Here is a 15566-nt window from a genome sequence, read left to right as displayed (position 1 = left end):
AGCGCTGACGGATCCACAATGCAGTTCGGCAACGAATATTTTTTGCGAATATTAAATATGCTACTTAGGGTGTGTTTTATTGTACGTTTCAGATAACAAATCCACTAGAGGGCGCTGTCCACATTGTTGCGAATATTAAATATGCTAGTTGTGGTGTGTTTTATTGCATGTTTTAGATGACAAATCCACTAGAGGGCGCTGTCTACATTTTCGTCCATTCCAGACTTCCTGCCATTAAGATAACATCTTTGATTTTTAATCATCCATTCACATGGGGCTTCAGCGTCAACGCTTGACTGAAGGCGTGTCTGAAGTTGGGGCTGACGCCATCGTCAAAGCAGCGTCAACCAATGAAATTCAGTCAGCAATAGGCCACTGTCTAGATGGTGTATTTGCATACAGCGATCTGATTAGCTGACATTTCCGTCGGCGCTTGAAAAATTGAGCTAGTCCCAACTTCTGCAGAGAGCAACGCCTCTGAAGCAGCGCTGACGGATCTACAATGCAGTTCGGCAACGAATATATCTTTTGCGAATATTAAATATGCTACTTAGGGTTTGTTTTATTGCACATTTCAGGTGACAAATCCACTAGAAGGCGCTGTCCACATTTTTGCGAATATTAAATATGCTAGTTGTGGTGTGTTTTATTGCATGTTTTAGATGACAAATCCACTAGAGGGCGCTGTCCACATTTTCGTCCATTCCAGACTCCCTGCCATAAGATAATATCTTTGATTTTCAATCATCCATTCACATGGGGCTTCAGCGTCAACGCTTGACTGAAGGCGTGTCTGAAGTTGGGGCTGACGCGATCGTCATAGCAGCGTCAGCCAATGAAATTCAGTCAGCAATAGGCCACTGTCTAGCTAGTGTATTTGCATGCAGTGATCTGATTGGCTGACGCTTCTGTCGAAGCCATAATGCAGTTCGACAACTGCCAAAGTGAATGGAAAGCATTGACGCTGATGCCCCATGTGAACAGAGCGTTAGGGCAGTGGAAAGGCAAACCTTATAAAGGTGACCTGTAACATACTGTGCCACTCAGTGGAAACGGGCATCTCAGCTAGGCAGTGAAGATCGTTGTTTGCTTTTTTTTTTTTTTTTTTTTTAAGAAATCAGATCTTAAACGCAGCGTTTTTGTTTTGGATGACAATTCATCGGAAGCCATGGGGCTGGCTGACTGAAATCAGAAGTCCGTGTTCATATACCCCACTGTAGTCAATTGTGAAATCAATTCCCAAGGGATTAAAAAAAAAAACTCCAACCACTTATTTCTTCCAAAAGCAATAGTATTTTATTTAAAAACATGTCACGGCTTCAAAGTCAAATGGGTTGCGGATGCAGTTTCTGCTCGACTTTAATGTCTATATTGCTGCCAGTGTTTTATCTTCCTCTCGTTTCGTCTCAAATAAGTCAAGAGGCTTCCTATCTGTCACTTTGCACGGCTTTTTCTAAGAGAAGAAAGCGAATCTTTTCTCCATCTTTTAGCTGTTGATCTCCCATCACCTGCTTTTTTAACATTCATGCCGAGAATCAGAGAGGGGAACACGATTCCTATTGTAATGTATTCATCAAGCGTCAATTCCCCGCTCAGTCTGGCTGCTGTGATGATATAAGCAGACGAGTGCAATTATTTTATTGCTCCTCCACTCTCTCTCTCTCTGCAGAATGTTTGATCTAAAGCTTCTCTTTTAGATGCACTCCACACATTCTTTGTTAGTCCAAATATCACTATGCATTACTTAATAATCCCTCAGTACATTTAAATATGAAAAACCCACTCTCATCCAACAAGCCATGACTAAATGTCTTCTTCATGAAGGCCCACTCTCCGTCATCATTAGCAGCTTGTTTGGCCGAGTGTTGACCTCACTGTACAGTCAGGGTCGGGTTATTGGAGCGCAGCCGTCAATAGCCAAATGTGTATTCTTGATGACAAATTAAATTAGTGAGTTTTTAACAGGAGATTCACTCTGAAGGGATCATTTGAATCGGTGAGTGGTTTACCAGAGACTCGCTGTAAATGGATCATTTCAATTAGTGAATCAGTGAGTTGTTTACTAGAGACTCTCTCCAAATGGATCTTTTGATTCAGTGAGTTGTTTATTAGAGTCTTGTTTTGAATAGATCAGTGATTTGTTAACCAGAGATTCACTCTGAATGGGTTTTTGAATTAGTGAGTTGTTTGCTGGACACACGCTCTAAAATGATCATTTGAATCAGTGAGTTTTTTACTTAAGACTTACTCTAAACAAATCCTTTCATTCAGTGAGTTATTCACTGGAGTCTTGTTTTGAATAGATCATTTGAATCAGTGAGTTGTTTACTAAAGACTCACTCTAAAGGGATCCTTTGAATCAGGGAATAAGAGAGTTGTTTACTAAAGAGTCGTCCTAAATGGATTTTTTGATTCAGTGAGTTGTTTACAGTAGTCTTGTTTTGAACGGATCATTTAAATCAGTAGGTTTTTCAATAGAGACTCACTCTAAAAGGATTATTTGAATCAGTGAGTTAATTAACACCAGACTCACTCTGAATGGATCATTTGAAGCAGTGAGTTATTTAACAAGACTCACTCCAAACGGATCATTTGAATCAGTGAGTTGTTTACAAGAGACTCGCTCTAAATGGATCATTTGAATTATTGAGTTAACACAAGACTCACTCTGAACTGATCATTTGAATCAGTGAGTTATTTAACACCAGACTCACTCTGAACAGATCATTTGAATCAGTGATTTGTTTACTAGAGACTCACTCTAAATAGATCATTTGATTCAGGGCATTAGAGAGTTGTTTACTAGAGAGTCGTTCTAAATGGATTTTTTGATTCAGTGAGTTGTTTACTGCAGTCTTGTTTTGAATGAATCATTTGAATCAGTGAGTCGTTAACCAGAGACTCACTTTAAATAAATCTTTTGAATGGGTGATTTATTTAACACCAGACTCAGTCTGAATGGATCATTTGAATCAGTAAGTTGTTCAATAGAGACTCACTCTAAACGGATCATTTGAATCAGTGAGTTGTTTACTAGTGACTCACTCTGAATGGATCATTTGAATTAGTGCGTTATTTAACATCAGACTCACTCTGAATGGACCATTTGAATCAGTAAGTTAATTAACACCAGACTCACTCTGAATAGATCATTTGAATCAGTGATTTGTTAACTAGAGACTTACTCTCAATGGATCATTTGAATCAGGGAATTAGGGAGTTGTTTACTAGAGACTTGCCTTAAATGGATTTTTTAATTCAGTGAGTTGTTTACTGGAGTCTTGTTTTGAATGGATTTTTAGAATCAGTGATTTGTTAACCAGAGACTTACTCTAAATTAATCTTTTGAATAGGTGAATTGTTTAGCACTAGACTCACTCTGAATTGATCATTTAAATCAGTGAGTTGTTTACTGAGGACTCACTCTAAATGGATCATTTGAATCAGTGAGTTATTTAACACAAGACTCACTCTAAACAGATCATTTGATACAATGAATAGTTTAGCACTAGACTTCCTCTGAACTGATCATTTCAATCAGTGTGTTGCTTACTGAGGACTCACTCTAAATGGATCATTTGAATCAATGAGTTGTTTACTAGAGACTCGCTCTAAACGAATCACTTGAATCAGTGAGTTGTTTACTAGAGACTCGCTCTGAACAGATCATCGCTTAATATTCTCTCACTAAATTTTAATATAACTATATATCTTCTTCATGATGGCGACTCTCCGTCTTTCTCCGTCATCATTAGCAGCTTGTTTGGCCGAGCGCTGACCTCACTGTACAGTCAGGGTCGGGTTATCGGAGCGCAGCCGACAGTGAATATGCTATAAAGCCAGGGGTTAATGAACAGCCCAGCATGTCTGATCCTGGGTCTGCTGAATGGAGTCATCAGTAACTCTGTTTCCAAGTACTATAATTCACCCCCTGCTCCTGGTCCAGCTCGGCCCCCAGAGATCTCATTACCAGAGCTGCTCACATTAGCCCTGTAGTAACCTTCCACAACCTGGCACCATGTCAGCCCGAATAAGACTTCCAAAACGGCCTCCGGTCCAGCTGACGAGAAAAAAAAACCCTGCAGCCCTGTGAGAATGAAGAATGGAAATAAAATACTTCTTGCATGGCTTGGGAGGAAATTGGACATTTGAGTGTCGTTACGCTGGGCACAAACACTGAATTTTCCACCTCCTATCTGGGCTTTTCTCACTTCAAATTGTTATTGTGGATGTATTCTGTGAATGCAAAGCTGCTGGCATTATGTGTCAGAGTTCGATGGGTATACACTATATGTAAACAACTGTTCAGTATTGTGTTCAGCAATGTGTTTACTAACATGAACAAACACCGAACAATACATTTATTACAGTATTTATTCATCTTTGTTGATGTTATTTAATGAAAAAAATACTGTCATTCATGTTAACTCATGGTGCATTAACTAATTTTTTTAATGTTAACAAGCACAACTTTTAGATTAGCTTTTAATATTGCATTATACTGTATGTATGTATGTATGTATTAGTGTGTGTTTGTATGTATGTATGTATCAAAATTAGTGCGTTAACGCATGCGATTAATTTAAAATAATTAACGCGTTAAAAAAATTAACGCAGTTGCAGGTTTTTTTACTTCCTGTTGTGGTGGACGTGTGTTTAACATGCAAGAAATGTGGATAAGACCAAGGAAGCACTTTTTGAAGGTTTTCAGTATAAAACAATTTCAGAATAAAACAATTAGTCGCATCACCAGGCTCTCCAGAGTTTCATGCAATTTCGGGCGTTTCATTTTTAACTTTCGACTTCTGCTGTAAGTTGATACCGCATGGCGAACAGAAAGAAAATCCTCCGCATTTCGTGACTCGGTGTTCCTTTAAGGTAATAAAATCACTGCTTAGGCTACACGGTAGAATTTTAATAAGAGTATTATCTTAATCATATTAAAATGAGAGTATTGGTGTCTTATGTGAATGTACTCAGAACGTCTCTGGTGAAGTCGCGAGCTTTCAAAGACAGGGCATTACTCCGCCTTTCAGCATGAGCCCTCCAAGTTTAGCGTGTTTCCTCATTAAACGCAATGAAAGCGTATGCTTCGCGTTGTTGTGTCAGAATCCTTGTGAAATACAGTAATACTTTAGGACGCTTAGTTTAAGCAAATTTGATGAACGTGATCGTGCGTGTTGAATCTGAGGGGAGTCGCTCCAGTATGGAAGGCCGTTGGGGCCAAAACGTCTGCAGCGCGTTGTGTGTGTGTCAGGCCCGTTGAGGGGTGTCAGGGGTGGAGTGAGCGACGTATCTGAGTAGGGGCGTGTGCACGCGAGACGTACCTGAAGCACTATAAGCACAGCAATAAAACTTTACAGTGAGTGCAACAGTTTGTATTCTATAGTTTATTATTATAATTTTTCATTTTCCATATCTGCAATTCCTGTATTTTGGCAGTTTTTTGCAGTCCACTTAGAATCCAACATGGAAATCAATGTTTTCTTTATTAGCATTGATTGTTTTGAAATTTAAATGTCATTAACATGCCTGTGTTTAATTTCTGTAATAAATATGGCTGTCAAGCCAGGATCTTGATGGTTTATTGTGGGTATGTTGTTTGCATGAATAAATCTGTGTTACAAGTTAAACAAAAATTCTAATAAACAATTATATTTTTAATTTTATTCTAATAAACAATTATATTTTTAATTTAAATAGTTTTTGTCTTACGTTTAAATTAATTTTACATTTGAATAGCCAAAATTATAGTTTCAGTATTTTAAATGCGATTAATCGCGATTAATTTAAAAAAAAGTGCGATTAATTAGTTAATTTTTTTATCGATTGACAGCACTAATATATATATATATATATATATATATATATATATATATATATATATATATATATATATATATATATATATATATATCCCAAATGATGCTTAACAAAGCAAGGATTTTTCCACAGTACTTGCTCTAGTATTTTGTCTTCTGGAGAAAGTGTTATTTGGTTAATTTATTTTTGTTTTAATTTTTTTAAACCTATTTTAAGGTCAATATGTTAACCCTCCTTAAGCAATATTTGTTTTGGATGGTCTACAAACCACTGTTATAAAATGACTTAATTACCCTAACTTTGCCCTAATTAACGTATTTAATCCTTTAAATGTCACTTTAAGCTGAATACCAGTGTCTTGAAGAATATCCAGTCTAATATTATTTACTGTCATCATGGCAAAGAGAAAAGAAATCAGAAATGAGTTATTAAAACTATGATTAGAAATGTGTTGAAAAAGAAAATCTTCACAAACAGATATTGGGGAAAATATACAGGAGGGTGAATAATTATAGTATATGAATCATTACACACACATACTCACCAGCCACTTTATTAGGTACACCTGTCCAACTGCTTGTTAACACAAATTTCTTATCAGCCAATCACATGGCAGCAACTCAATGCATTTAGACATGTAGACATGGTCAAGACGATCTGCTGCGGTTCAAAGCGAGCATCAGAATGGGGAAGAAAGAGGATTTAAGTGACTTTGAACATGGCATGGTTGTTGCTGCCAGACAGGCTGGTCTGAGTATTTCAGAAACTGCTGATCTACTGGGATTTTCATGCACAACCATCTCTAGGGTTTACAGAGAATGGTCTAAAAAAGGGACAATATCCAGTCAGCGGCAGTTCTGTAGGCACAGAGGTCAGAGGAGAATGGCCAGACTGGTTCCAGCTGATAGAAAGGCAACAGTAACTCAAATAAGCACTCGATACAACCGAGATCTGCAGAAGAGCCTCTTTGAACATACAACACGTCCAACCTTTAGGCGGATGGGCTACAGCAGCAGAAGACCACACCGGGTGCCGCTCCTGTCAGCTAAGAACAGGAAACTGAGGCTACAATTCACACAGACTCACCAAAACTGGACTATAGAAGATTGGAGAAACGTTGCCTGCTCTGATGAGTCTCCATTTCTGCTGACACATTCGGATGCTCGGCTCACAATTTGGCCTCAACAACATGAAAGCATGGACACATCCTGCCTAGTATCAATGGGCCAGGCTGGTGACGGTGTATTGGTGTGGGAAATATTTTCTTGACACACTTTTGGTCCATTAGTACCAATTGAGCATTGTGTCAACAGCCTACCTGAGTAATGTTGCTGACCATGTCCATCCCTTTATGAGCACAGTGTCTTCATCTTCTGATGGCTACTTCCAGCAGGATAACGCAGCATGTCATAAAGCGTGAGTCATCTTAGACTGGTTTCTTGAACATGACAATGAGTTCACTGTACTCAAATGGCCACCACAGTCACCAGATCTCAATCCAATAGAGCAGCTTTGGGATGTGGTGGAACGGGAGATTGGCATCATGCATGTGCAGCCGACAAATCTGCAGCAACTGCGAGATGCTATCATGTCAATATGCAGCAAAATCTCTGAGGAATATTTCCAGCACCTTGTTGAATCTATGCCACAAAAGGAGGTCCAACCCAGTACTAGTGAGGTGTACCTAATAAAGTGGCCGGTTATTTATATATATTCTACTGCAGCTATTGGAGTTGGACTAAAAGGTTGTTTTATATTGTGTGTGTGTGTGTGTTCATGTGTAAATATGTCGCTCTGAGACTGCGTGTCTGCATGTAGTCAGTTGAGTGTATCATAGAGACAGGTGTTTCATTTGTCAGTGTGACAGCAGTGCTCATATTGCATAAGCCGCATATTTAATACACTGTGCTGTCAGAAACTCTGTGTGTGTGATTGACACGAGCAAAGGCCAGGTGTGTGTGTTGAACACATCAGTGTTGCAGAGGCCAGTCGGTGTGTTAAAGAGGAAATATCAGTAACAAGGAGACTATATAAACTAGACCATGGACTGAAGTGCAAATACAATGACTAAAGGAGGACTTAACACTTCTACTGGACAAACATGTATTTAAAATACAAAAGTATTTGGTTTTTAATTGACTGAAGTATTATGCTTTATTATTTGATGAGGGTTAGTAGGGTTGTCACGATACTGAAATTTTAAAAGCGTCCACTTCCCGCTAACATTTGAGCGATTTTGATCACGTTCTTTAAAGAGCCCATATTAAGGGTTTTTGAAAATACATATATATATATATATATATATATATATATATATATATAGATATACATGTATGTATGTATAGTGTGTGTGTGGAGGGGTATATGTATATATATATATGTATATATATATATATATATATATATATATATATATATATATATATATATATATATATATAACATTGTATAATATAGTATGTAATAATATATAAATAATGAATATAATAAAAATACAATAACTAGTTTTGGAAATAAGTTAAGTAAAAGTTTCCTCAAAATAAAAATAGTCCATTATAATATACTTAATATACTTATACTTAAAGTCCCCTTAAAACCAAAATCAGTCTTTAGCTCTGGGGTGTCAAACTCCTTTTAGCTCAGGGGCCACATGGAGGAAAATCTATTCCCAAGCGGGCGGACCAGTAAAATCATGGCATATATAACTTAAAAACGTCAACTTCAGATTGGTTTCTTTGTTTTGATATGTTCAACATAAAACATAAAGCTGGAGGGTGAGGACAACACCATCTCACAGAAATGAATAACTTTTTGATTTAGTTGCTTATTCATATGGATTAATACAGTCTCATTTGTACAATTTAGTACGATTTGCTTGTCCACCAATAATAGTTGGGTTTAGGGGTGCGGGTGCCACGCCTCTTTATTTAAATTGCACATTTTCGTATGACTGAACTTGTACGAATTAGCCACAAAACTGACAAAATGTGAAATGGTTACATTTCCTTGTGAGAACAGTTCAGTGTGGCACGGCAGGGCATAGATGTGGTCTTTCTCTCTGAGAAGGCTGTACTCCAGTGGAAATAATGAACTTGCATGAGCTTGCCTTATGCCGAGTTCAGACTTCCTTAATTTTAAGGTCGTCGTGTCACAGATGTTTTCACACTGCATGACTATCTGCACTAGCGTTTCGTCGCTGCTTTGTTTACACTGCAAGATGGATCGGCGACAGGGGCTTTCACATTGCAAGACTTTACTATAGGAAAAATCGCCGACAACTTCGTCCAAACTACGTCTCACAGCCAAAAACACGTCGTATATCTTTTGTTATTAACTACATAATGAGAAAGAAGCCTTTAATGGGGTAGAACATGTACATGTTTGCTCACCTGGGTTTAAAGGAATCAGCCATTTCTCCTCAACGTTGATAATAAACTAATTTCTTTCTGTATGAAACGTCAAACAGACACGGGTGCTCCTGTCAAACCTCCACTAGTTTTTCCTCCATTTCGTGGGTCCAAATAAACCGAAAATGAGCGCTTTAAACTTCTCCCCCAGCCTCCCGCTGGCCTGCAGCAGGAATACACACACGCACACACACACACAAGTGAATGCCGCTCTCTCATTGGCTGTAGGCGATGGCTGATGTTTCAGTCAAAACTCAATTCACACGGCATGATTTGAATCGCCGACAGCTTCAGATATTCAGCACGCCAAATATCTCGCAGGCATCCGCGACTCATCGGCGATTCTCTCAGATTGCGTCTTTGAAAGTTCATACTGTGTGATTGTCACTCACGTGCACGAGCACCGATTTGCCTGTGATTTCAGGCATTTGTCGGCGATTTCTCAAAACCTGTCGGCGAGCCAAAATCGGGGTTAAAATCACGCAGTCTGAACTAGGCATTAGTCAAAAGCCTTAGTCATAGTTAATCAAGTGTGCGTGATGATTAGTCTCAATGACAAACTAGCGCCTTTACGATTAATTAACCATGACGAATTAAAGCGCGGTTAAAAGTGAAACCAGTTAATCGTTGCATCCCTAACCTCAACCGTCACAGTAATGTAACAACAGATATGTAGCTTGTAGCGGTAGTTCCACCAGGAAGACCTAAATACCGCCGGCAGCTAGCTCTCTGCAACTCTCACATGGTCGCCCACTGAAGCTAAGCAGGGCTGCGCCCGGTCAGTACCTGGATGGGAGACCATATGGGAAAGCTAGGTTGCTGCCGGAAGTGGTGTTAGTGAGGCCAGCAGGGGGCGCTCAACCTGCGGTCTGTGTGGGTCCTAATGCCCCAGTATAGTGACAGGGATGCTATACTGCTCAGTGAGCGCCGTCTTTCGGATGAGATGTTAAACTGAGGTCCTGACTCTCTGTGGTCATTAAAAATCACAGGATGTCCTTCGAAAAGAGTAGGGGTTTAACCCCAGCATCCTGGCCAAATCTGCCCACTGGCCTCTGTCCATCATGGCCTCCTAAACATCCCCATATTCCAATTGGCTTCATCACTGTCTCCTCTCCACCAATCAAAGTGTGGTGTGCGGTCTGGCGCAAAATGGCTGCCGTCGCGTCATCCAGGTGGATGCTGCACACTGGTGGTGGATGAGGAGATTCCCCCATTGTGTGTAAAGCGCTTTGAGTGCCCAGAAAAGCGCTATATATAATGTAAGGAGTTATTAAAAAAAATATATATATTATTACTAAATGTCATGTCACTCATCACAATCAGTTCCAACCAATAGCCAAGAGACACAAGGAATCAACTCATTCTGAAAACGTAGTCCAGCGGACGTGTCTGGAGACCGCGAAATACGTCCCGGGAGGTACGTATTTGTGCAGTTTTTGTTTTCACGAATCCGCGAGAGGCTGCTGTGCGCGCCTTTTTGTATCTTGAACGTCTCTCGTGACGTCAATGTCTCGCGTCATCCCACCAGAGGCCGCTGTCTGACTGACCGAATGATTGACTGCGCAACCAGCCAATCGGCTGACCAACCCTCCTCCTTCCCTGAACCCAACCAGTTTTACCGATTGACCCGCCCGCCCGCTCTCTTCCCTAAACCCGAGCAACAATTTAGAAAAGCCACCTAGAAAAAGAAAAACCCTCGTCTGTTTTTCGGATTTCACCACGTGCTCACCCTGTTATGAACTCGTTCGCTTTATTTTTTGGATTCTGTTTTTGTCTTACCTGGTTTCTGGAACCGCTCTTCCCCGGACTCGAACCCAGACGTCTTTGTCAACTCCTCCTCCCTGCATCTGAAGTCCGCCGACGCACAAGATGAGCTGACCGGACAAACTGACTGCAGCGGGAAAGCCCTCCACATGGAGGTAAGCGGTCAGCCGGCAAGCATGAAAGGGAACGGCGTCACACCGCCCCGTAGCGTTCGCTTAAAAAATTAAATCCAGCCATACATACCTCCCGGGACGTATTTCGCGGTCTCCAGAAACGTCCGCTGGACTACGTTTTCAGAATGAGCCTGGGTTGCAAGGAATTTATAAGCTGTACATTCATTTCATTCATTTGGTTGCAGGCACCGAGGCAGACGTTGCTGGATCTAAAAGCTTTCAAACCAAGCTATGGACAGGGCCTCGGCCAAAGAAATCCTGTTTCATGATACTCTCGTCAAACAATACTCTGGAGTGTATTAGTATAGCTGATTAACCATGTGGATGGATGATAACAGCCTTCTGCACTTACCAGTAGGCGCAGAAGGCCCCTACTGGCCCATATCTATCAGCTGATAACCACTGATAACATTCGAAGCGGGTGTCTTAATCATGCAATGTTTTTTTTATGTATATTAAGTTGCTGATGTGGCAATAAGCAAACAAACAAAAGCTTTGCGTACGTTCAACAGCATTGTCCAAATGACTCCTGCTTTGAGTTTGTGTGCTTGTAATTGTGTTGCTGATTGCGCTGCGTGTGTGTTTCTGTGTGTGTTCAGTGGATGGAGGCTGGAGTGAGTGGAGTAAATGGTCTCCATGTGGAGCCGACTGCAGTATGTGGAGGAGCAGGGAATGCACACAACCAACACCCGGCACCGGTGGGAAAGACTGCCAGGGCCTGGATCTGCAGTCACTGAACTGTACCAGCGAACAATGCCCGCAGAGTGAGTACCAACACCTTTAGCTCTTCGATAAAGGGGATTTATTATGCTGAAATCACTTTAATAAGGGGTTGTGTGTCAGCAGTGTGTAACAGCCTCTAATGGAAAAATTTATTAATTGTGTTGTTTATAATTAGATAATAAACCCATTTGTGCATGTCATCAGAGGGGGAAAGCCCCGCCCACTAGTGCCCATTTCTTCATCATTAGCATAAAAAACAGCCCTGAGTGAGAAGCAGGCATCTGTGCATTAGCCATTACGCCTGTTTCACACCGCAAGAGAAAGCAGAGGGTGAGCAGCGCGTGCGCAGCGCATATGGAGAGCAGAAGCAGCACGCAGGCGTTTGCCTTTCACATCTGCTACGTCTGTTTCTGGATGGATCAGATATCAGAGCAATTTAATAACGTTATTAATATGAGCTCAAGAAGTTCGTTATTTTAAATATAGACGCGATCGTGAGCTCTCTGGAGAAAGTGAAAGGCTTTTAGACGGGCTCATAAAAAACAACAGGACATGACAGATTTTGCTCTTCTTGGCTTTGTGGCTGTTCATCAAGATGACGACAAGGTCTGTTTGAGCTTGGGTCGACCATGGCTTGTTATTATATGTATATATTATTACGGTGTAATGTCTCGGCTTTGTTTTTGAAAATGGCGCTTCCTTTGCTTTTCATTTTCCTGCTTCTGTGAGTGTTGTATCTCTGTAAACCAATAGCGTTCACCCAGGGCCGGAGCAAGCTGAACTGCCGCTCTAGGCAGAGGACGCCACCCTCAACCCCAATGTGAAAACGAAAGTGACCGGTTATGAAAATGAAGTGAGGTGACGCTGGCCTCTATTCTGCCGCCCTATGCGCGGATATAACTGAGGACGCTGGTGGTGAGGGAAGTGTCGCGGACATAAGTCAAGTCAGGTCAACTTTATTGTCAATCAAACCATGCAACAGTACACTACACAGCAGACTGAAATTGTGTTTCTCCCATACCAATGTGCAACTTAAAACAAGATATGACACACACTAAACGATAACTAAACATTTAGCTAATATAGTACAATAGAAATTGAATAAATAGAATAGCGTTGCTATTTTGAGAAACTAAAATAGATTTTTCATTAGACCAAAACTAACCCGGTCTAAACTCCGGCGCAGAGTTGCGCCTCGCTTACACACTGCTTAATACACACAAGAGAGCAATAGGCAAATATCTTTACATATGAAAACAATAAATATTAAGGATATATATAGGATATAATAAGAATAGATATAGGATATAAATATAAAGGATTAAAATATTACAAAACATATTATTTTCTAGCCTACATAAATATGAAAAATCACTGCTTTTATGTGTTCTTCATCTCGGGAGGCTTTTTCAGTTCATTCATAACAATTTGCTTTTGTATAATGTTATTATTATTAGCAGTATTATTTATTATATCCATATTTATATTTGTTTTATTAAAAACAAGCTTAGATTTGCCCACCTGTCAGGTTTTAGACCATATGGGGCACAGCATGTGTTTTAGGATACAGCTCAGGTTTTTGAGCACACTTCATTATTATTGTTCATTTATTTGTTTGCTGGAAATTAGAACTGAATTTAGAAATAGTTTTGAAACGAATATTTGCGCTTAACAAACAAAAGTATTTATTTATAGGCTAATTGATGTCTGTGCGTAAAGGTTTCCCTTTCCAAGAGCGAAAGTGAAAGTGATCCATTATCTCTCATTCTCACGCAGTAGATCCTCTGTTTAACAGTTTTCTGTTAAAAAACTGTCAACTGTAACTGTTTGCTTGTGAAATGCTCATTTTTTCCACTTAGACTTACTTTGCGTCCTGTAAATAGCGAATGCGCTCTTGGCGTGACGCAGCTGACTCTTAAAGGAAATGGGAGACGAGACTCTGATTGGTTTATTCTCAAAACACACCTATAACTCATGAAGAAAATAAACTCAACCCTTTTAGACCATGTGCCACAGCGCAAAGCGGATTTTCCCATCCTTAAATTAGCAAAAATGCATTCTGACACACCCTAAAAGCGTTTCCTTGAAAGCGTCGCTCTGCTTATGGACCGTCAAAATAGAGCCCTTATGGTGTTTATATCACCCCAAAATGACTATGGACACGTTATACCTGCACATAGCTCTGTCAAAACAGCTTACAGAAGATGATTTTCATCATAGGTGCTCTTTTACTCTTTCAGAAATGAAACAGTTGATAGACTGATATGAACAATTTTGGTAACACTTTCTATTTTTATGTGTGGCTTTATTGCAGTGTGATTTAATAGCCTGTCTTGCAATTCTGGCTTACGTCTGACCAAATATTCCCCAGAAATGTGACTTTATTTCTCTCAATTGCTGTCAGGCTCTATTAATCAGATTTTATTATTCATAATTCAGATTCCTCAGAAATTTGACAAATTCTTGCAATAATATCGAACTCATCAGAAGTGATCAGAGCCAAAATAACAGCACTGTCGTCTTTGCAGATCTTCTTCACAGCAGAATTTGTCTCCTTGATTTCTGTCGATTGCTGTGAAGCTGCTTTGTAGCAGCGTGAATCACGATATAAATAAAGGTGACTTGACGTATTGATCATTAAATGTGATGTGAAGCTTGCGATGCATTACTGCGAGTCCCATTAACCACTCGACAGCATGGAAAGGGAAGGTAGGGCGCTCTGGAGGTCAACATTAGCACAGTTTGTTTAGTGTAGATGCTTTGTGTTCCTGAGGGAAGGTCACTTTTCCAGATCACAGAGCTAAAGAGGTCTAAAAATGTGTCCTGAGTTGAGTTCTGTGTTTGTTTTTTCAGATCTTCTTCCTTCACGTGAGCTTTTACATTGTGTTTTTTTCAGTGTTGTGAAATGATGTTGAGTCTCTCAGTTGGCGGAGCTCCACAGCACTAGGAGACTCACTCTAAACGGATTATTTAAGTCATTTGTTAATTTGGAAACTCACTCTGAATGGATCAGTTGAATCGGTGAGTCCCCACATAGCAAAATTTCTCTGGCCCAGCTCTGGCCCACACAATCAGGTTTTGCTTGGCCCACATGCAGCAGTGAATTACGGTACATGACTGGACCAAATCTGGCTTCCAGACAAGGGCCAAACACAGACCATATCTGGGCCAAATCTCAGCCAAGTTAATAACTCATAACTGGGCCTGAACTGGGCCAGATAGGTTGGTGTGTCACGATTGCAATGAAATTGATAAACCCATGGAGTGATGCGCTTTAGGCACACTATGGGCACGCTTTTTCTCAAAGTGACCTGATTGGTAGATTTTTTTTTCTTTACTTAAAAATTATTTTAGTGTATTTTAAATGTGGGTCAAGACTGGCCAAACTCACATGGCCCACTGATCAAAATTTTAAATGACGGTGCCACCTCTGCCAAACCCGGGCCATCTTTGGCCCACATGCTGTATGCCAGTGCCGGATGAATGCCTGCTGTGCCAGCTTTATGCCAAATCTGGGCCAGAATTCTTTGCTACTAGGGTTGTTTATTGGAGACTCGCTCTGAACTGATCATTTGAGTCAGTGAGTTGTTTATTGAAGACTTGCACTGTGGATCATTTGAATCACTGACTTGTTTACAGAAGGATCGATCTGAACGGCTCCTTTGAATCAGTCAGT

The 15566-nt window shown here is 40.2% G+C and overlaps 1 protein-coding gene across 7 annotated transcripts in view; it reads left to right on the top strand.

Annotated features, from left to right (window-relative positions):
• Window positions 1-15566, top strand: part of unc5a (unc-5 netrin receptor A) — a 716311-nt gene that overhangs the window by 406534 nt on the left and 294211 nt on the right. For all 7 annotated transcript variants that reach the window (XM_087280938.1, XM_087280937.1, XM_087280936.1 and 4 more), the window contains one exon: window positions 11767-11931. In XM_087280938.1, coding sequence (XP_087137064.1) covers window positions 11767-11931 — 165 coding nt within the window. The remainder of the gene's footprint in view (window positions 1-11766; window positions 11932-15566) is intronic.

Source organism: Danio rerio, chromosome 14 (genome assembly GCF_052040795.2).
Source record: "Danio rerio strain M-AB ecotype USA chromosome 14, GRCz13ab, whole genome shotgun sequence".
In the NCBI taxonomy this organism is placed as follows: domain Eukaryota; kingdom Metazoa; phylum Chordata; class Actinopteri; order Cypriniformes; family Danionidae; genus Danio; species Danio rerio.
Note: the sequence above shows the minus strand (reverse complement) of the source record. Positions and strands in the feature narration are given on the sequence as shown.